This window comes from Dinoponera quadriceps, unplaced genomic scaffold, assembly GCF_001313825.1.
Source record: "Dinoponera quadriceps isolate SergipeBrazil2010 unplaced genomic scaffold, ASM131382v1 scaffold707, whole genome shotgun sequence".
Lineage (NCBI taxonomy): Eukaryota > Metazoa > Arthropoda > Insecta > Hymenoptera > Formicidae > Dinoponera > Dinoponera quadriceps.
The window spans coordinates 268,635-292,547 of NW_014555450.1; the positions used below are offsets into that span (position 1 = coordinate 268,635).

At 44.3% G+C, this 23,913-nt stretch overlaps 1 protein-coding gene across 2 annotated transcripts in view; it reads right to left on the reverse strand.

Moving 5' to 3' along the window:
- Nucleotides 1–12,854: 12,854 nt before the first annotated feature.
- LOC106744246 (putative GPI-anchored protein PB15E9.01c) overlaps nt 12,855–23,913 on the reverse strand; it is a 58,161-nt gene continuing 47,102 nt past the window's right edge. Inside the window, exons 4-10 of one of the 2 annotated variants that reach the window (XM_014618835.1) lie at nt 23,417–23,603; nt 22,441–22,548; nt 19,631–19,798; nt 18,232–18,474; nt 14,727–14,993; nt 13,936–14,250; nt 12,855–13,852 (exon numbers count right to left, since the gene is read on the reverse strand). In XM_014618835.1, the coding sequence (XP_014474321.1) occupies nt 13,799–13,852; nt 13,936–14,250; nt 14,727–14,993; nt 18,232–18,474; nt 19,631–19,798; nt 22,441–22,548; nt 23,417–23,603 (1,342 nt within the window). In that variant the 3' untranslated portion in view covers nt 12,855–13,798. Of the gene's footprint in view, nt 13,853–13,935; nt 14,251–14,726; nt 15,017–18,231; nt 18,475–19,630; nt 19,799–22,440; nt 22,549–23,416; nt 23,604–23,913 lie in introns of those variants that run through there. The other variant, XM_014618836.1, reaches the window with a different exon arrangement.

Sequence of the window (23,913 nt, forward strand, 5' to 3'; positions counted from 1 at the left end):
ACGTAAAACGCTCGCACGATCGCCGCACTCGTCACGAGGGAGCGAGACACGGTCAAGTTGCCGAAATTCAACACGCTGCTGAGATAATGAACTGGCAAATTTTTTTTTTTTCAAATTTTTCGCCGGATAAGTTATATATATGCGCAAAAAGTTGTGTAACAGTAGAATTATATTCAAATTATGTTTCGTTTTCATCCCCAAATGGGGATCGTGGCAGCTAATGGGTTAAACTGCCGAAAGTCTGTCGTTAGTCAGCGAGCGTTGCTCCTCGTCCGTTTCAAACCGAAGGTTCCTTACCCCGCAAGCCCCTTTTTCGCGAAAACACAATCCGAATCGCTCGGATGCGCGTGATGAGAGACGCCTGTCGGAAGAAGACGTCGGGCATGACATAAATACGTAATGCGAAACAACGTCGTATGTCGTCTGACATTGAGGCGTCGTTGCGCCGTTCGGCGTTCGCGCGCTGGTAACGCGCGACGAGCTTCTGGTTCGCCTCGTGGTTGCAAGCTTATGTAAAGTAAAGCTTTGTTGTGGCACTCAAATATGCGATTCCGCTCGTCACGTTATCCAGTCTTGTGATTTCTCCCCCTCCCCCTCCCCCCCCTCTTTCAGTTAGTAATCTTAAACGATCAGTAATGTCAGTGGTTTTATTGTTAACAGTCTCACTCTCCTTCCTGTGTCTGTTATATTGAAATATTGTACAACGTAGCCCGGTATTGTTATTGGCAGTTTAGATTTTTGATACATCTTTCTTTTTCAAATGGAGCTTTACCGTTAAATACAAGCTGCAATATATAATTCGCGAAAAATTGACGATTTTTCACGCGGTGCAAAGCGAGATGATATTTTCGTCGACGGGAGGAGACGCCGCAATCTGTGCGATTCTTAAATAAGGGATCAGGACACGTGATTATTGAGCATGTCGATAATAATTCGAGGCAAGTTTTGCCGTGACAGATCAGGAGGAAGGGAGACACAAGCTCGCCGGCGGTTCTCTTCTCCGTGGGAGATTAGAGGAGTCGCAACGCGAGCGAGTCGGCAGAAATCTGGATCCAATAATAAGGGGACGTTATCCGCCGTTTATTCGCTGCTTCTGCAAAAGCGCGAATTGCGCTTCGCACGATCCGTCGCGGCGACAGATGGGATTAAGATCGCGATCTCACGGCCGCAAAAATGATTGTGCTTCCGCGAACCGCGCGATGGCCTTTGACAATTTTCTAATCGGGTGACTCGGCGTGCGTATGAAAATATTATATTCCCGTCACTCAAGAATAATCCTAAGTTGAGAGGAAAATATCTACAAAATAGATCGGAATAGAAAAAACGATATCTTCAAACTGAGAATTGTGTCGCTTTGAAAAATCCATTATTTTTGAGTAACAAGAATATGATATTTTTAATGGAAGTGCGCTGAATTTTTTCACGTAACCAAATTTTATCTTCATATAAGATTATATATTCTTGCTTGTATATGAAAATTGAACTGGCGTTAATTGTTTTTCATGTATACAAATTTTATCGTAACGCTACGTTGATGCTAAAAGTGTCCTCGACATTTTGATTACAGAATTCCTATGAGTATCAAAACAACCTATTCGACGCTGAAAACAGCGAAAACGGAGATTTGTGGCAGCATTATGGTCGAGCAAAAATAAGTTAAATAACGGTTAAATAACAGCAAAAAAAGGTTAAATAACCAGAATTGGGTCAGTTGCTATGTTGGCTCCTGCCGTGTCGTAAAATGAAAGATTCGAGATAGGATGAAAATTTCGACTCGGATAGCCTCGGGATTTGGAGAGACGGGCAATTTAGAGCGAGGTAAGCTGAGTTCAGTCGGTCGTTTCCGTGTTCGTGTGACGTGTAATTACGTTTCGGCAACATTTCGAAACGCATTCGGCGGCTGTGTACCGTTCAGTTATCGAGTCAACTATACATTCATCATCCCGCTGTCGTCGTTCGGATGCGTGTCCAAATACTTTACCGGATCGAACCGCCGGCGGACACTCCGGGTACTCGCTAAATCCCCTTTGTGCGCTGCCTCGGCTGATCCTAATCCTATTTATATCCCTGATATCAATCTTTGACCAATCTTCGTCGCGGCCGGGTGGGACGACGATTCAATTGTCGTTTGATTTTTAACGCAACCGTAATTGCACGCAAGTGACGCCGCATTGCAATTGCATATGTGTGCAACTTCCGCGTATCGTGAGAGCGTCAGATATTATTGAGATTGCGCCGTATTGTTTTTCGAGAGCACGCTGAAAACAACCATGTAGCTCGGATAATTGTCCAACAGGTTAATTGAGATTGATGAAACTCATTAGGAGAAGGAGAGAAAAAAATTGCAATTAATATGGTATTACGAGCATTACTGTTAACAACGTCGGATTAACAATGAGAAAAAGGCATTGTGGAAGTTTATTGACAAAATTCAACACTGCCCGCCGAATACGATATTTGGGGCTAACGAAAGATACGTCTATCGTGTTGATTATAAATTGATTGTCAGAATCGTGACTCATCACTCGCTGTTGAACAGCTGCCGTTTTTGCGTGGAAGCTCTTCCCGCATATTTTTCATTAACACTGATCGTGTGTCCGTCAAGTGTCAGCGTACCTGAAATTACAACTGACATCCGAGTTTCTTTTCTCAAGATCAGGTGTAACTATTTGTTCGTAAATCCTAACGAGCCGACGCACGTGCTCGCACGTGGATGTTTGACACGCGAGTAATACGGGTTCGAAATTATGACGCGTCGTTAAAACGAGCCGAGTCGTATCGTCGAAAAGGAATGAAGAGTTTGACAAGCCGCCAATATTGGAAATTCCGCGCACAGCTGGCGGCTCGGTGCGATACCGATGATTTGTACGAATAAGTGGGAGTAACGTGTCGTCTAAGAAGAAACATATCGGTGATTCATCGCATAGTTCCGCTGCGGAAATCGAGCTTCCTCCCAAATTGGCGAATGTTCGCGCGACCTTTACGGCATCCACGATGTCCACGGATGATTCCATCAATCCGGATCGCCGGCTTTGGCGAAGCCCTGTTATTCGGGAATCTCATTATGCAATATTTTCCCCAGCTGCAACCGTTCCTCGGAATGATTTGGGATTTATATTTTACGTCACACACAACATTTGCATCGGAAGAGTCCCGAAACTCTCGCGGGGTGAGCCGGTTAAAATTAAGCGACTGATTCATCCATCGTTTATCGAATTATCTCCTGCCAAGGATATCGCGGAATGGACCTCGTCCAATAAACTGGCGCCGCGTGTTACTTTTTATTTATACAGGCTGTCCCAAAACTAACCGATCTTCCAATTGCTTAGATTATGGAAATTTATATTTTGACAATTTCGTACTCGAACTTTAATCCCCGAATGTCCCGAAGAATTTGTTAAGGACATACGTTGATTCCGGGACATCCTCTGTAATTAAACTCACTTTTCACACATGCGAATGTATGTAGAAAATATAGAAAATTTCAATTTTCAGCGATAAAATCCGGGCGATCTTAACGTGTCGCTATCTTCACGAGGACGTATTGTATTTTTCAAAAGTCAGCGAAGCTTTTTCCCATGGACTTTCACCGTAAGCTCAACCGGCAGTAAGTAGCGCTTTCCAAAACAAATTGTTTACACCGGACGATTGTTTTGCACAGTTTCGCGCGCAGTCATGATAAATTCCGTGGTTTCAACTTCCATACGAGCTGTCGCTGTTGCGGCGGAAGAAGAGGCGCGCAAGGTACTGCTTGTCAAAGTTATGTGAAAACTTGAAATATAAGTGCTCCGAGTGGGCACGTAATCTACCGGGAAGGCCAGTTATAGCTCGTGCGGCATCGGAAACGCGCGGAAATCCAAATTAACGACTCAGTTGCGAAACCGCGCGCGTTCGTGCTCGGTCTCGCCGTGAGGAGCTGCGATTTTTCACTGCGATTATTTTACTTTGTTATTCGACGATCGCGATTTGTACGAGAGAACGTACGAGAGAACCGACACGACAGGTATTACGGAGCATCGTAAAATCATGACAATGGCCTCTTCACTTTTTTTCACGATAGAGGAGAGAAAATGAAAGTTAAATTATTTGGTGAAATTAATTATTGAATTGTTACGAAATGATCGTTACATGTCACATTTATGTTGGAATAATCAACGTTATTATGGATTATCGGGAAAACTCGGAGGATAAATTTCCCAATTATTGCCACTGTAGTTGAAATTATGAGGGAGACAGAGATATGTTCCGTTGATTACTCGAAACCCGGAATAATCAGGGAGTAATAGCCGCGGTTCGCGATCTCGCCTGGAAGTACAAGAGTTACAATTAATGAGACTTCTTCAAGAGGGTGTACGAATCGGCCTTTGTCGTCTATCGATCGTGTCTCATACGTTCTCGCACGCCCATCCGCCGTAATTGCGTTGCCTCAGCCGATATAAGCCAAATTGCCCATTTGCAATTACCGTAACGATTATTAAGTCGGCAAGCCACGGATCGACGCGGGGTAGGAGAGATCTTCGGGTGTATTCGACTAAATAATCCAAGTTCTCACGGGATCCAATTGTCGGGGGGAAAAATGTGTTAACGAGTCGTTATATATCATCGATTATTTCCACATCGCTCATCGATGCTTAGCTAATAAATGGCATGTAACGAACGTATTCTCTATTTGTCACACCGTGTATAAACAACGTCATCTCGCGCGAAGGCGTGCATGTTGCAGCTGAAATCGCAATTAAGAAAGGAAAACTTCCTACGTATCAAGCGATTCGAGCAGGAAGCCGGCGATTTTCTGAAACCTTATCTTTCGTATTGTCGCCTTATCTTTTGCGTTAGCGTCATGGTGCCTTGCTTGCACCAAGCGTGCAAGAACCGGCTTTATTCGCTCCGCATTACATCACATCGTATGCGACAATCAACTCATAACTCGCTCGCTGCGACGTTTTCACGGAATTTTTCATCGGCTCTCGCACAGGTGCTCGCACTGCTTGTTTCCCCGGCGATAATGAAATTGCAATCCGTTATTAAAACACACGCGAGATCCCGGGTAAGGCACTTACCATTCCGCGCGGATTTTAATTAAATGGAACAATAACAGGAGGCCGATGAGGGCCCGGCCATTGGCGAGTGGAGTTCAATTGTCATCGGAGAGGCGCCTCTTTAATAATCTTGACTGCCATAATTAAACAGAACTCAACCGCATTCGTTTCACTCGATGGGCAATCCGAGAGGCTCGAATTATCACCGATCGAATTGCAATTACTTCCGCAGGGTACGTACGTTTCGAAAATGCCAGATTCTGCCGTCCCGGCGGAAAACCTCACGGACGGTGACGACGATCACATTTTGTCAACTATTTGGAGGTGAAGGAAGGGCGATTATATTGAGTTAAGGAGCGAATTGGGGGGCTCGAACAAACATTCGCAACGCATCTCTTCAGGTTTACGCTCGCTTCGCGCACACACATGGCCGCGAGATACACTCGCATTTTATGCGTTTTCGAGGGCCTTCTAAATAAAGCGGGCGGAACTCGCTTCGCCGGCTTAGTTCCTTCTTTCGCAGCCCGCCAAATGATGACGCTCCTCATGTATACTGATGAGGAACCATGCCGGGTTCCCAAATAATACGTGTCCTGCGGAAATAATATATATCTCATATCGTAAAACGTCTCATACATCAGGCTGTTTTTTCCCCATCTCCATTCTTCATCCTCTCGTCCTGCAAACCGATATTGAAATATAAAACACAGCTTAAATTGATCGGAAATAACACATAACTGGGAAATGGGAATTTAAAATGATTAAATTTCCTTCCATACACACACACACACACACACACAGTCTACACACGCACGTCCTTACCCCCGAGACATTTATTTCTCCGACCAATCGAGCGAGATTGATTCCGATCGAATGACATTATATTGCGCTTCGTGATTGCGTACACTTGAGGTAATTATTCAGTTTGGGAGAATCAACGACTCCAATGACTTTGACTTTGAGACATGTCATCCAAGTCATCTCCCCGAGTAGAACATTCAAACGGTATTAGCCGTCGCTCATTGTTTATCGAAAAGTTCGACACGAAAGAGGTTTCAAGTGCGAAGAAATTTCGGACACATACACATTAAAAATCGACGGTGCATGTATGTGTACTTAGGCACCTTTTACTAACGCACCTCGGCTCTTCGTAAACCCCGTATGCTACTTCTTAACGCATACAGTGACGGAAAACATCGTGCTATTGGATGGAACTTCTTTTAATAGCTCTTTAATAAACAATGAGCGACAGTTAAAACTTACAATAGATTACTCGGAGCCCCTGTTTTCAACAACACATGTCGAAGCCATTGCAGCTGACCCTCCTAAACTGAATAATTACCCGACTCGATGGCACTCAATAGTAAATCCGTTATCGTGGAACGGCGCATATAATGCGTTGTAAATGACACTTCGTTCGGTCTCGCCGGAGAGCGAGTTCCTCGAGGCTAATTATCGGTCACGCGACGAATATATAATTATTTCTCTTCAAACGACGCTTCCTTCCCTCCCTGATACTTTTCCGACGCCTCTCGCGAGGTTGTGCTTCGTTACTCGTTTACGTTCGTAACTCGTTAACCAAAATCCGCACGCAACGGAAATAATGATGACAATTTGCGGGACACGATTCCAATAATGACGGATCTTCCGTTTGGAGAAATCTCTTCAGCAACGCATCGACGGCAGTTATCCCGTTATTAATTTCGGGAATTTCTATTACCGAAAATTCCTATTACGTATTTGCGATCACGTAATCCGTCGCGCTTTATTTGCCGCGATCCGCCTCGGTGCGAGAGAGATGAGCCGATATTGACGATGGCTTAACTGAAACGCTAATATAAGCTCGTTCATTTATTCCCCGTAACTATCGGCCGTTTCTCGGGATGACGCGTTTGAAGGAACATCGGCGGAGATCCCGGGACGGAGATATACGAGCGAACTTCGCGAACTTATCTCAGGTTTTCTTGAAAAAGCCGGCTCGATAACTGAAACTCCGCGGTCTTCCGAGCGAATAGTTGAATATTTAAAAGCGTTCCGAATGACACCTCTCTCTTCCTCCTTCCTCTCGCAACGTCCTTAGGCAGCACTTTTCGGGACACCTCTACGGTTGTGTCTGGATGTCTGCGGCTAAGTATAACGCGGTTCCGTCGTAATCCCGTTCTGAATCCTGCGTGTGATTGAGCGAAAATTGGCCCGGCGCTTCATCATCGTCGACCTCGAACACGTGGGGATCATCTGAATGATTACGTCTCGTAGAACATCACGTAGACGGACAACGACTCCGCGGAGGATGGATGGACGGACGGAATACACGTGCTCGAGGCGCATGCGGAAAAATCGATCGGCCTGTATCTGCGATTAAATAACGAAGAGGACAATCTTTTCAACGAGGCCAAGTGCCACCCCCGTCCCTGGAAGCCGCGCGGTGGACGGCATTGCGATCGATTCCGCGAACTTCCGCTGATAATTGGTGTCTCCGCGAGAAGACAATGAGAGCGCCTTTATCGAGTCGTCTGAAACGCCCGGGGACGATAACGTTGCCGGTTCCCATCGGATCGCCGATGCGCAGTCGCTTATTAACCCACATAAGCGTGAAATATATCTAATCAGAGTTGATTGTGCTCTCGAGCGAGCGGCGCGCGCGCGACTTGCAGAACCGAAACTCCCTTCTTTCCTCGGAAACATCATCCAAATAAAAAAAATTACACCGCGCTACGCTACGTGAATATCCCGCTGATTTTATACCCATCTCCTACTTAATCCGTAATTTTCATCACAGCAAAATAGCGGACAACACGAAGATACAGAAGAGGCGCAGGGTCGCGAGGGAAGGTCCGCGGATACACAGCGAAATACACAGCGAGAGGAAAGCGCTTGAAAATTGATCCGGGATGTAAGGATTTGATTTCACGGAATTTCTGTCATACAAACTCGATGTCTCTCTCGGAGAAATGTTCAAGTACTTTCTTCCCGTGTACGTCGGATGCGTGTGTTGGAGTTCTTTCGGTGCGACTAAGGGTATTTAGCGAAAGGTAAGTCTCTTGGAAGGATGGCTCGCCTATGGACGGCAGGCTTGTAGTCAGGTAATCGATTTTGCGCTTCGGCTCGTTTTTTATCGTACATACGTCGTTACGCGTTCTGAGAACGAGACCTCGTTCCCCGGCGGAAAAACTCGCCGGTAACTCTCCGCCTGCTCTTTTGCAAACAAATATTTTCTCGAATGTGCGTAATCGGCATAGGCGTGAACGAGCCCGGACATCTCGAGATTCAACAGCTACGATCCAGTTAAAGCCAGTTGGATCCGACCGACCTGAGGCTGAAGCATCTGGAATGTCACGGATCGGGATCCGTGAGCGAGCGCTCGTTTAAGCCCGTCCAAAACGCCGCTAGTGTCAAGGATAACGATCAAATATGTCTTGAATAATGATTACCAAAGAGAGGAAGATGAAATTCATAATTAATCTCGCAAGAGTGACTTCCTCGGCCACGACGGCAGATAATAATAATCGGCTGCGTCTCTCACACACACACACACACACACACACAAAGTGTGCGTTCATTCTCCTTTAATATATTTGCTTGATTTCTTTTTCTTGACGAAATATAAAAAATTTCTATTTTTTCGAAAGGATGTGGATTTCTCCACACCGCATTTTTTACGCGGTATGGAGAAATAGGAGAATGTGGAATAAAACGTGGACGCTAAAGATCTAATGAGAAATGAAATAATCTTAATTAAGAGATTTAGTAAAACTTTCTTCTTTGCAATCAATTAATTAAACTTTGACATTACGTAAGCAAGTTGAAAAAAGAGACAAAAAATAGGAAAAATTCTTCTTCAAAAAGTTCTCGAACTTCATCTTACCCCGCAACTCGGGGTAAAAAGTTTCTCATCTTTGTCGTCAACTCTGTCATTTATTGACATATAAATCTTAAATTAATCTTGCCTCTTTCTTTATATCAAATCGTACATAAGACCCGTGTGTCTAGTGCTGACAAATTTGATGAGCCACTCAGTTTCTCACAGACTATACTATTGTATTCGTCACGGACAAGCGTGTTGACTCGCCTTTCTGTCTCTCTCATATATGCAAGTCCAAGTCTACAGTTGCGTAGTTATTTCTATGTAACAACTTTTCCCATCTTACCTCGTGACCTCATCTTGTCCCGAGTTCCCCTACTTAATTTGACTTCCGAGGTAATGCTGCGTCCTTCATAGATTTGTTTCCGACGTTTCGCGAACAATTCCCGTTCAATTCTTCAGGAACCGCCGGAAACAGTTTCGGGTCATTCCGTAGCCCGAAATTTTCACGAAAAGTCGGGAACGGCGAAATTGCTTTGAATCTTCCGACGATAGACGGCCGGGAATCCTCGATATATATCCTTATATTTTTTGCAGGCGCCATGTCGGTGGCACGCGGCTTTTTATCGGGTAACTCTTGAAGAAAAAGAGGCGTGGAAGCTCCCGACGGGATACGCCGCAAGGAATACACCGAATAAGGCCAAGCCGCTACGAAAGAAGAATTATAGCCGATCGATCGAGCAACACGTGGTTCAGGTGTACCAATGTTTGCCGTGGGGCTAAAGTGGACGAAACCTAATCCGTTCGAACTGCCTTACGCAATTGTTAAGAATACTTGCCGCAAATATTTGCGCATCGCGACGCGGCATTACACGTATGGTACTGTAACCGCGCCGTCACTCTGATTTTCGAATTTTCCTCTCGAATCTGCGACGAGAAGAACTTGAAGAATACGCCGCATTCTGCGCGCGTCTCAGCCAGCAGCAGCGGAAAGACGGTGTTCGGAAAGCGATTAGGAACTCCCCGGGTAGAACGAGAAGCAACTCGTGATGGATGAAACTTCTAAAGACGGTATTTTTAAATTCGTCTCACTAAACTCAATTTAGTTGGTCAATTGATATGTTAACCATAATGGCACAACAGTGACTTTTCCGATTACGATTTTTCGAGTAATACGTGTTACTTCGAAAACGATGTATTTTAATAACGAACAAAATGAAATTAATAATTTAAAAAATAAATACATTAAGTGAGAAGTAAACCATCGTATTATTACAAAGGGAAGGGAGAAAGAGAGAGAGAGAGAGAAGACTAAAATGAAATAAAAAGGATTAAGTTGAAATAAAAAGAACACGTCACGAAGATCCAGAAGCTAGAGCTATAATAGACGAATGCAATTTGTGCGACTAAATCGGCGAGAAAATTTGCGCGTTTTTGCAAAAAAAAATCGACAATATTGGATGCACCAGTTGTTAACGATTCTATAAATATCCGATGTGCTGAACGCATTATCATCTTCTTTTACGCCGCGAACCCTTCTACGCGTCTGCAGTAAATGCCAGCTCGTATTTAGAGCATGCATTATCGCGGTTAAAAATAAAAACGTTAACTGCACGTTTTTCGACGGAGGCTGGAAGCAAGGAGGTTTACTTCCTCCGAATAGGTGTGCGTATTTAGCGCGTCGAATTCTAACATGAAACGAAATCGCAAACGTGTGTATTTATACATGCCGTGTTATAATATTTTGCACAATGTGAAAGAGCGTGGGTAAAAATAGAGAGGGAGATCGACCGGGTGAGTGGGAAAACACGCTTCCGATAAAACGGATTCGGATGTTTGGCGAAGAAAAACACGTTAAAAAGCTGCCCCGTGTTGCGCGCCGATATAAAAAAAAAGCATGCTGGTGAAATTCATTCGACTGACGGGAGAGAAGGTAGAGACAGCGCGCATTCTCACGATAGAATCATCCGATTGTGTGGAAACTGAGCGGGGGGGTTTCCGAATTGTGCGTCGCAGCTCCTCCGGATAAACGACGGGCCCCTTGAAGACGGTAAGGTGTAGTAAGACATTCGCTGTTATTAAAGATATACTCGCTTTATTCAAATACAACTATTATTCGCTCGAGTTTGGTCATAAGGTGGGAGAATGGTACGAGTTAATAATGAAAAAGGGTGGCGGTTGATCGCAGAATTTGAGAACCCCGGAAAACATTTATACTTCGTCGGTGTAATTGTCGCGTACATAAAGATTCATTCAGGTTTCGCGATATTTTGTCACTAAACAAAACGCGAATCATCATAGCGATGAACTTACTGCGCTGTCGATTGTAATTCAAACTCGTATATATACTCGGAGAGAGATATATATATATGTATATATATATGCGTATATTATTGTTATTATATATTATATAAGTTTACAGCTTTAGGATTCTCGAGTTGGCTTCATACATATACGGATAAGAACGATAAATATTTGGATACATAAAATTCCGACGTTTTCTTTTCTACGTTTATCTCCGCTTACAATATTATCTCTTCTTATACAATAGTATTACATAATCGTGGTCCAAGATATGTATTTCCGATTATAAGATAAATAACGCTTGTAGATTCGGTTGCATATTTCGATTTCTAAATATAACGTGATACTAGCGCGTCCTTGAGATGTCGCGTTCTCGCACAGTCCTAAAAAAATCGGAACGTCAGATTGACGTTCCTGTCGTCAGTTAGAGTTAAAGGTTACATGATAATACGGCCGTTGCGGATTAATTGGCGAATATCAAATAGCGCGGGATTATTATTATTCACATAATGGGGTACATAATACAGTTACGTTACTCGTTAAATTCACCGTTGAAAGACATCAGACGCACCTTTATCAATTTGACTGACGAATTTTGCTAATCACTGATACTCGATTATACTGTTTCGAGATTACCGTGACGTTTTTACATTATCATACGACGTAGTTCGTGTCTCTCTCGAGAGCACAGCGATCAGTTAGCCGCGTAATACTTCGTACTCAGGAAACCGAGGTCGTCTTCAACACGTGCTGTGTTTTATTTATCACTAAGAACCGTAACTCAGGTAGAACATTCTTAAAGAGAATATCTATCATAATTATTACTACTAAATACACTTGGTACATTGCACTTGGACGGACATTGGCATTCAGTCCGTACAATTAGGCTCGACGAAAAAAAAAAAAAAAAAGAAACACTGGTATTGCTTGACCTAGAAGTTAACGGTTGTAACGATTTCTATGTATAAATAAAATCTCTCGATTGGGTTAATCGACGCAAATGTTGGGAAGATTGAGACACTCTACATATTTACAATTATAGAGAGCGACATGCCACGAATTATGATATACTCTGTGTACAACGATAACAATAACAATAACAGTAACGATAATTGTATACCTATTGATTCGAAAAAGAAGACGAAAAATCAGAAACGCACCCATTTTATCTCGACATCGTCACATAATGAATAATTGTTGTGTTTCATCACAAAGATAATTATATTATATAAATATATTTATACAGAATCGTCCATTGCAGTGTGTACATTGATTCGTTCATTTTTCTTTAATATCTCAATAATTATCGTGGTTGCAAGATGATGAAAACTTTTCTGTTCAGTTTGGTGAGTTCTATTTGTATACAAGAACGTTATTACGTTTAAGTCTGGACATCCTGCACATATAATGATTAATAGGACTAATAAGGACTAATAAGGAAAATAATTTGAAGGTATTCCCAAATTTTTCAAAGACACTTAGCCGCACTACGCACGTCTCTATCGCGTTAAATTATTAAAAAATAAAAAACTTTACTAATCTCAATATAAAACTTCAAACCGGACACGTCTCTCCCTTATTTTTGGTCTTCGATACTCCGCATACGCTCGACGAATAATATCAATACGTTTTATTATATATAAAACGTTATACATACATATATATACGTTTTATGTAACGTTATATATATAAACGTTTATATTTATGTACAAATATTAAAACGTTGTATATATAAACATATATGTTATACGTATGTATGTATGTATATGAACGTTTATTGTATGTGATTTTAGGGATGCTCAAAAGGGCAGCGTCATTGCTTAAAAGGCTCGCGAAAGATCTTATTCAGAATATGAGAAAAGTGATACCGATTAAAAAGTCACAGAACTGATTGAGTTGGTTTTCATTCTGTAAAGAAATTCGAATAAATAATAAAAGATTCGTCATGCGCCGGTAAAATAGGTAACAAGGATATCTCTGTATTCACACATTGACTAGTATATCAATGGTGGCAGAGAAATTTCCCGATCGGGGAAGGTGTGTTTTCTTTTCTCTGAGTATCCCTAAAACAAACATACATCGATCGAAGTCGAGTAATCGTTCAGACGAATTATCGCGCCGATATTAAGGAATTTAAGCTGCGACCGCTCGCTTGTAGCCGGTAGAAATAACCTAGACTCCACACATATCACAAATTAATTTCATATACTTGTGGTAACAGTCAGTCCTTCCAACGGTTCTCCGCAGAGCTGAGGTTCGCCCGTCTGGTGTGATGCGCGCCGTGTTCACTGTTAAACGTATATATTCTAACAAAATATACACCCACTATATGTCCCAATATCAATTTCACGATCACCATATCGTCCTACAGCCGCGTGCGTCTTCGTTCCTTCTTCCCCCGAGGACGTCCGAGCACGAGATTTCTTGGCTCTTCGAGCGACGTTCGCCATCTTCACAGAGTCCGCTCCATCCATCGGCTGGCGATGAACCGAAGAAACTCGCCCACCTTCCTTTCTCTCTTCGTCTTCCGTGTCCGAGCGAAGCCCCCGGTGTGTTCCTCGTGTACACTCGCCTGTTATCCGTTAGCCAAACAGCCGGTTTCCTCGTCGCTTCTCGCGGAGTCCACGTTTCGTAGGTCCTCTTCGTAAATACTTCACGTCGATTCCAGCACGCCGCCGGCGAGTTTCGTCGCGTACAGATTTAGTGCCTGGCGAGAAAAAGGCTTGAAAACTCATCCCGATTTCCACTCCTCGTAGCATAGCGATCGTTAATGAGATAGTCAGTGCTCACCTTGTATATGAAAGCGTACTGCTCCTTCGTTTGCACTGCGCCAGCGCGGTCTCTCCTGATAGTGTAAACGACCCTCGGCACGTCCACGGTCCTCGTAATTTCATATTGTCTAATTCCTAAGTCGAGGGCTATTAGCGTGCCGGTGCGTCCGGTACCCGAGCTGCAATGGACCACGATGGGTCCAGGGCCTCCTCGTTGCAGCGCTCTTGCCTCGAGGAGCACCGCTATTAGACCGGCGCCGTCCGACTCGACGCCACTCACCGGCCATAGGTACCAAATGTGGAACACCTCTCGGAACGTATTGTTCTCCAGGTTCTGCAAAGGCTACTTCGTTAATCGCATTCGCCAGACAGCGTCGCACACACGCACAAAATCTTCTCGAAAATATATACGCTTACTTGGAAAATATGCTTCATTTATCGTACGACACGAGCGGTAAGTATGTATATTTGATTTGTAAACAATATATCTCGCATGTTTGAAGCTATTCTTATCTACTCGAAGCTTTGACATTTAAAAGCACGTTTTGGCATATTTATCCTTTCTTATCTGTTTAAATCTGAATTGAAATCTCTCTCGCATTACGTTATATTTCGAGGTTTTCTATCGAGACGTTACGTAAGATCTGAAATATCTCAGCCCGAAACGAATGGAAAGTGACGGAACAATTGATATACGGTATCGCCGGTATTAAGGAGTTAATTCCGCCGTCAAGGCAGCTCTTATCTGTGTTAATCATTCCGAACGTTATCACCGGCCGACGTAATAACGCAATTAGCAATGCTCTTTACCTTCAAATGCAGCGTGGAGATGGCGTATTTCTCTTTGGTTTCTCGCTTTTTCAGGGTGACTTGGAAGTCGCCGTAGAGCCGGTGACAGTCGGTCACTTCCGACGGTGGAATGTACTCCGTACACTTCTCGACTCCGTTCTCGACCAGATCGGTCAGCATGATGATCACTTTGCACTGCTGCTCCCAGATCATCCTCCAGAAATCGGTTACGGTCGAGTCTAATGGCGCTTGGCAAGCGATATAGTATTTCGTTGCGTTCTTCGGTCCCTGAGAGACCGAGAAGTGTCAAACTAATGCATATCGATAAGTGTGTGTTGTATTATATATTACATTGTAAAATCAAGTGTCGGTGTGTTGACGATATTCACGTATAATTTATAGAATTATGACACCTCAAGTAGCGGAATAACGTATCGGAAGATATCACATCGATATCGGAAACATTGTTCTGCTATATTTGGGATGCAATTATATAAATTATTATATTGTATAATCATATTATACTTGCAAAAGCTCGGATACGGATCGACGAATGTTCGACGGCTCGAGAAACCAATGATTTTATAAACAAATTTACCTCAAGTGTTTACATATATCGCACGGAGAACACGATTCGTTTGGGTTTCGGTTGAGAAGCAGAAAAAAGAATACGAATTAGGCGGCTCTCTAATAAGGGAAACATGAAAATGTGACGAACTTTTGCAAGCTTTTAATGCATTTTTTACGAACGAGGTTTTGTTCTCCCGGACAACGCACGACGCTTTCCATTTACTTACGGACGACCACTCGAGTCACTTCTAGCACGACCAATTCCATTAGGACGCGCAATCACGTTTTCGACGGCATTACGCGATCTTATCGAGTGCCGAGCGAAATTAATTGCACGTCAGACGGCGTTCCATCGGCCGCGTTCGGCCGCGCATTAGTGCGCCCGGACGCTGCGTAATTGCAAGATACATGTACATACACGCATCACACGAATACGATCGACTGTATTCGCGATAGCGAAGCAATCCCGGGCGGAAGCGTCGCCCCCGGAGCGCACACACGTTCGTCGATCGAGCGATTCATCCCTAATGGAATCCCCCGTCCGTTTCCACCGCGGAATTCCACGCGGAAGAAATCCCAACGTGCACGAGATTAATGGCCGGCGGGTTATCGAGGCTTTGGAAAATATACATACGGGCGACCCCGGCGTATTTTTCTTCCCGCCTTTCTCTCACCGATCCGTTTGATCGGTCGAATGAAAGGTATCTGCAGTTACATTTCATGAAAATTGCAATCATATTTGATAAAAGTCCGACGTTGTTTTCCTATATATAACATTATTGCTCGTTTCGCTCCATTTCTCTTTTTTTCTTGCTCTCTTTCTTTCACACCGATGTATAAAATATACAGAATAGGTTTATCCCCCGTTAACGGATAAATAAATAAGTAAAATTGTTCGGAGTATTGCGTTCGTCGACGGAGGAAAGAACGGTTCGTTGCGTAAAACGTTATGAAATGTGTAACGCGTAACGCGCTCGCAATATCCCATCGCGGATTTATGCAACCGAAGAAATTCCACGACTCTTCAGACATTATCGTTGTTACGAACGGACCAGGATTCGAAAGATCTTCGCGAATCATTGCTATTTCGCGTTCTTCGTTCGCAATTCTCTCTCTCTCTTTCTCTCTCTCTCTCAGGACATGCGTAGTTTCTGCTCGTCAGATCAGTCCTTTCCACTTGAAACGTAAGCGAGAAACACACGTAATCCCGAACAAATGTTCGCTCTGTAACATAATCTTACACATGTGAGCGATTAGCCACTCTGCCACTCTGACCCGGTTTCGCGAAACGTCGCGATTAAAAGGCGAACTAGTTATTCCGCGAATAATCCGCCGACGCTTCCGCGTCTGAGTTCCCAGCTTACGTGATACAATGCGCTCACTTTCCCGGCGTTGCGCAATATTTTTTTTCCCACGCGCCGTGAAAACGCTTTGCCGGTCTTTAACACTTCGACATTCGCACCGCATCATCGCTGACATAATATGATTTTGCATAAATGTAAGGTACAGGACTTCCCACCGGCCGGACACATGCAAGACACGCACGCACGCGCGCGAGCTGTCTGCGTGTGCAAACGTGTATTAAATCCGCGTGGACATTTTCCCGGATTTTCCCATATGCGCAGCATAGATTCCGACTGAAATATCCAAAGTCGTTTCAGAGCGTTTCATTAGAATTATAATAGATATTCAGAGATATTAGAATTATAATAAATATTCAGAGTCGTTTCATTAGCTTGCTCTACTACGATACAAACTGGGAATTCCATTTCTTATCCCGAACACGCGATGAGGCCTCTGGAAAAAGGTAGGAAAAGTGAACGAAAAATGTAAATACTTAAAGTGTCTCGTGTATTTCGTTCGATCGTAGTGCAAAATGGAAGACCCAGAGAGAATCTTTGGGAGAACGTTGGGAGTAACTAAATAGAATCTCCTCGCGTTTCCTATTTCGAATCGCATGTCTGAAACATTGTGCTCCGAAGCAAAACCCGCGCAGATTTCCCAACCAGCATCCGTCATTATTTTCGAAGATCGAACTAGAAGGTTGCACTGAATGTCACTAAATAATCAATATCAATTGAAATCGCCGGTAGTTTCGCCCTCGAACTAAAAACTCGGACTTCATTGATTAGTACGTACGCGAATTATCCGCAATAATACCTTCCTCATCGCGAGAGTTTGCCGAGTATGAAGTTCCGTAGTGGAAACGCGGTTTGAAAGCCGCTGATCTATGCAAATACAACGGTAATGTATTTCCTGCTTCTTCCTTTCCGAAGTACAAAAGCCCTCATTCAAAGGAGGTAAACTCGATTTATGATCTTGGCATTACGCGCTGCCTGGGTATACGCTCGAACCCTTTTATAGTTACAGCGCGAAAATTACAACGCGACGAGAGAGAGAGAATGAGAGAGAGAGAAAGAAACATAGAGGGAGATACCGCATTAGAGACGAAATTGATCGGCGCTTCGTTCTCCCCCGGCTTAAATAATTTCGTGTCGTTCACGAAAACAAACAGCAATTACAACAACGCTTTTCACATCGGGTTTATGTAACCCCAGCGGCCTCCACGTCGGGAGGTAATCATAGTCGCAGCGGAAAATCGTAAAGCGACGCGGACGTAATTCCGCCCCGTGCATGTGACACGAGCTCCCGGACACGAAGGAGGAAAAATAAAGAAAGGCAAGACCGTAAGTCAGGCCGGGGACCGACTTTTATTTCTCTCCCGTTTCTCTCGGCCGCTGTTCATCCGAGAATTAATTAGCCCGAGCGTCTCTCACAGACCCCTAATTTCCGGAAACGACCGGCGTCAAGATCGGGGGGATCGGATTCGGGCGCAGCTCGGTTATCGTCGTCTACGGTGTTCCATCGTCGTCGTAAATATCGGGAAAGCGTAAAACGTTGAACGTGAGCGACAAAGGGCCGATCGAAATCGCGCCGATCGAAACGTCTCACTTACCCGTACGTAACTGGCGTTGATGTACTCGCTTGTGGCGTCATTGTTCAGCCTCTCCAACGGCACCCTCGTCTCCGGGAGCGGTATCACGTTAGCGTACCTATTCTTCACTTCCGTGCCCGGGGGCAGCTCGTCTATCTTCACCGAAACTTGGGGTATATTCGAGAACTCCTCGTCGATTACGTTAACGTCGTTGTAGAAAGATGAAAGCCCGGCGAAGTTCAGCGGGTGGGACGGTATGGCGCTCTGAAATATAAGGGCGCGTCTTTCATAGAAACGCTTCTCTTTCTCTTTCTCTCTCTGTCTCTCCCTCTCCTATGACAGATACCTTCGACCTCCCCCTCTAACCCTAATCACAAACACAAAGGGAATTGCTAGGTACCGATCGGCGGGAGGGGGTTGGGAAACGCATCAATGAAATTCGCCAGATCTCTCATCGAACAGCGAAGCGAAACACAATGTCGAAGCTTCGAGCAGCTTTACCGGAAGTACCCCTCACGCTAACTGAGCTTAATCTACGTTGAAATACTAAAAAGGGGTAGCTCTCGAATGACGATACTTATAATGATGAACGGAATCTCACTGACTGCAATATTCCGGGTGATTTGGAACTTGAGTTTTTAATTTGCGTTTTTAAGTTAGAGAAATTTAGTTGCAATTATATAATGGATGCTTGCGTTGCTCGTGCGAAAATTTGTGACGAGCTTCGGATGTATTTTTATATTCTAGGGTAACTTCACTAAACTCAGATTATAAACTGATCGGTGACTAATAATAAAAAATTTCCAACACCAATTTCCAATTCTGTAACTTGCTGTTCAACAATAATTGGGCAGTTGGTAATTTCTTGAATTGTTCAATCATTTCTGTCTGCATCAGCAAGATAGAGCGGATAACGTTTGACTGACGCCAATTTTCAATCGTCGATTCGATGAATCAGAGTTTGCTGAAATTCACCCTTACTTTTCTCTTTCACATTTTCCAAAAATTCCCCTCGTCTCAGATATGCAACGTACATTAAAAACTCATAAATACTCTCAGAGGAGCGGTCAAAGCGCTACCTCGCAATACCAGCCGAGGAAAAGCGAACTCTACTACGAGTAGGAACCTTCTACTATCGTACTCCATACGCTGTTTTACAACAATACACGTAGCTACGAGCAATATCGTTGTCCTGCATTTTGTTACCTGAACGGTTTTACTTAGATCTACACTTTCGTAACGCGCAGTAGCTACAAACAGAAGAAGATTACGGTTGGAGCGTTATTTGAAATCGAGTAACCGCACAGCTTGAAATCCGACGGCTCTTTTATGCGTAACATAATATAAAACGCGACATTATTTCCCCACACGATCCGAGAATTTCCCATTTTTTTTTTTTTCGATCCCCTCGACGACTCACCGAATCTTCGAAAGTTGGATTGCCATAGCTTCTCTTGGAGGTTCTTGGCGCGACTTTCCGCCTTACGCTGCTGTATGCCGAAACGCTGTCGAGGCTGTAGGCGTCCAAGGATACTGGTCGGCAACGTTCCCCGTAGTTGAACCTCGTCTGCCTCTTTCTCATTATAAACTGCAAGTAATAACGGTTCAGATTAACGGCCCAAGCAAACAAACGCGAAAGCCCATCTAGCGGTCCCTACTGTTGCTTCGCAGCTTCCTAAGTCTAAGTTCAATATCGCGGTGTCTCTCCTCTACCTACAGAGAAGTGGTGTCTACGTCGGTACTCACAATGTCCCGAAATGCGGTGGCGGTTAGCTTAGTGGCCATGCACTGAATCGAAAACTTCTGTTTCAACGTCAGCATGTGCAAAACAGATTCGTCAAACGATAACGCCGGGTTTCGATTCGACACGCGCCGCATGAAATGTTCCGGCTCGGTTTTTTTCGCGTTCGCAGCGAAAAAAACGGAGCCGAGTACAAGGACTCCTGGCGATCACGACGGTTAAAGCCGAGTCGAAATTTCGATGCCACTTGGACGCTCTCGAGAATAGTCTGCGTCTACTTAGATGGTCGGTAGATTAATAAAAATCTACTTTGACGATACCGGCATTATTCATTTCTACAGGTAAATTCCAACTTAATTTTAACGCTACTTCGAACAATTCATTCTGACATTGAAACAGCGAAAGCGGAAATCTACGGTACCGTCAGAGTCAAAGTAGGAATAAATTATGTTTAATTATATATTATGAAAAATTATATTAGAATTAGAATATATATTAATTAATTAAATTAAAATGGAGCCGATTTAGATCTATTATCACCTTCTGTGTTATAGAATTGAAAGTTTAACATAGGACCGAAATTTCGACTCGGGAACGTGCGGCGAATCTCGCGCTTCCACGGTTCCTTGTCGTCGCGCGGAAAACGACGGACCGATCACGCCGTATAACCGATATGTCCGAAAAGAGATCGAGGAGGAAATCCCCGATGATAGTGGCGCGAAATAACGTGTTCGAGACACGTAGCAGGCGGCGGATCATTTCGACATTGTCACTCGCATGCACGATAAAGGCCTCGGGAAAACACGGCGCGGCAGATGAAGCGCGCAATTGGCCGGTCGACCGAATCGCCAAGGCCGAGGAACCGCGCAACACGTTTTTTCTTTCTCCCGTCACCAACGCAAAAACCAAAAGAAACGCACGAATCCGTCCTGCTGGCCGTTGTTAATTATGCGTTATCACGACACCGTAAATATGCGCGCTGCGTTTCCCTGGGATTCCCCGCGTGACCGCCGCCTTTCCGAATAAATCACAAATGCTCCCCGATATACGATGGACTTTTATTTACACCGTTCTTCCCTTACTTTTATTTCCGCCGTCGTGATCACCATTATTTCTTTAGCCTTTGCAAATTTATCGCTCGCGCAGTCGGCCGCCTGGTCGATCATCGTCAAATCGAGTTTCTGTATCAGCAGCAAAGAAAGAGAGAGAGAGAGAGAGAGAGCAATTTCGAAAATTGATGGTGCAATATCGTCGGATTCCTTGGCGACGTATGCGCGATAATTTTCTCTCCTCCCTTATTAGCCGATTCGTTAAATTTCATCGGTCCCGATTCCGCCGGGTGTAGTAACACCCGCTGCATTACGCGTTCATTAAAATTAATTATTGCGCGCTGCGCGAGCGCGGTAACGACGCGTTATTGACGACCGGAGGCGGCTTCGGTGGCGGAATTATTATTACATAGAGAAGTAACACGATGGTAAAAAGTGTGCAAACACGCGTGTAAACACGAATGTTATTATCATACAGACGAGGATGAGGTAACACACACACACACACACACACGTGTACACACAATGTGACGTAAACGCAAGGAGCGGAAGAATATAGAAATAGAAACGCACAACAAAACGAGTTGATGTTATCATAGAAGTAAAAAAAAAAGAAGAGGAAGAAAAAGAAGCAGGAGAAGAACAAAAGGAAAGACAGACGTTGGTGTGTCGTAAAACATTGCGCATGCATCGTATTATCGTATCATCCGCACGACGAAGGAGAGAACGTCGTCTTTCACTTGCACCAGGTGGGAGAGGGAGAGGAGAAGAGAGAGAGAGAGAGAGACGGGTGTACACATAGACACGTTATCATGAACTATTACGTACACGTATTACGACGGACGAAGACACCGACACGTAACGCCTTTTGAACAGAGGTTTATCGCCATGCAAGCGCGACGCAGCAGACTACGTCAGAGAGCATAGATTTTCGCGGACCTGCGCAGCTGCGAATCTTGAAGAATTAGTACTCCCCATTACGATTCCTCGGTGCGATAACGTGCTTAGCATAGACGGCTTAGAGAGAGACGACAAATATCTCGAGGAGATCGCGGAGATGCGAGAGTATCGAGAGAGAAGCCAGTCGGAGTTCGAGTCAAAAGTGAGGCGCGCACACGAGGAGGGGGTTTCCTCTCGCGGGAACGACTCGAGCGAGGAGATTCTCTCGTTTATGAAATTCCGGCCGGCTCGCGAAAATGCCCGAGCGAGAATCAGTAATCTCTCACATGCGGAGTCATTTTCACGGTGTGCAGTTCCGCGCCAGGTATCTCGCGTGAAAGTTTGAGCAGAAGACGAAACGACGCCAAGTGTATCTACATGTGTCTGTCTGTGTGTAAGAGTGCGTCGTACGTACGTATGTACTCGTCGTAAGTTAAATACGATGTACTAGGTGTACACAGATATCTCTATTTGGAAGAAATAAGCAGAGGGTGCACTTACCAGAAGACCCGCCAGAAGAACGAGACAAATGAAGGCCACGGATGAGACCACGACTACGGCTATTGCGTTTCCGGAATCCGCTTCCGGCACCAACACGAACTTGCGTATCTGAAAAGGACGAAACGACATGGGGGGGGGGAGGAAATTTCACGCTGGATTCACGCGTTGTTGTTCTCCAGAAGAGAAAGAAAAAGTGCTGCCGCTCGAGTGATATTCACTCGGTGGAAGTAAAATGGTTACTTCTTCGCAAATGTTCACTGAGAGTGGACATATAATTGACCGTATGATATTTCCTTCGTGCGTGTGTTCACCTGCGTATGTTAAAGCAATTGCGACAAGTATTGAATTCATAATACTGAGAATGTCGGTATTTACGTTTTTAGAAAATATTTACACCGGACGGAGGGAAAATTCGAAGCTCAAACCCACCAGGTTTCTTCGATTCGGGGGAAAAAAGTGTCGCATAATTTTAGTAAATATTTAAATTTAAAAAACCATTTTGCAGTTACATTCTGCAATTAATTTGCAAATTAAGGTGTTACTGCGCGTCCAAGTAAAAGCACTTAATACAAGCTATGAAAATGCACGTAGATTGATAAAAAAACTGTTATTTGATTTAAGCAGCTGAAAAGCTAATTGCGTTTACTTGATTCTAGCACTTTTCTTCTGCGCGTCCGTTCACCGATCGAATTGAAATTGCTCTGCGATTGACCGCCCATTTTCCGAGGCGGGGAGGGGGCGTATCGTAGAAACGTTCTTAGCGACGACTGAGGTTTACTTCGCGAGCTTTAACGAGAGGATCGAGATTATCGGAAAGAGATGGATTGATAGAAAGGGAGAGGCGGGGGAGAGCGAGGTGGGTGAAATTTTAACGAGATCAACCGAGCTAAAAGTTATAATAGAGTTCCGCTGATTTTCTCTCGGCAGGATCGACTCGTTACGTTCTAATCTGGCCTCCCCGCCGTCCTCAACTTACTCTCACTGGGAAGTCGTGAAGCACCTTCTCTAGATTCGGCAGAAACTTTGTCATAGCGGCGTCGAACTTGCCGTCCTCGTCGACGACGTAAACCAAGATCGAGGCCACATCCATAGATGTCGGCGTCGAGCTCGGCGGCTCAAGGCAGGGGTTCTGGTGGATGAAAATCTGCTTCCACGAGACGAGCCTGCGAAACCGAACATACGGTGTGTACAACAACACGTGCCCGGCCGAACGCACCTTCAAGCTTCAATAACGGTGTGAACGACGCGACCTTCTCAACGAGTTTGACAAATTCATTGGTATTCATTAAAGCACAATTTGCTTCGCACTCACTGCCAGCTCGAAGGAATTTCCAATGTATTCGCTGCCGGCATAATGTTACTTTAGGCGTCGAATACCTCTGTATTAATTAAATTCTGTTATTATATAGATTCGCTTCTTCATGTTCGAATAAAGTTTGGATATTTAATAATTAAAGTCAGGTAATTCGCCAG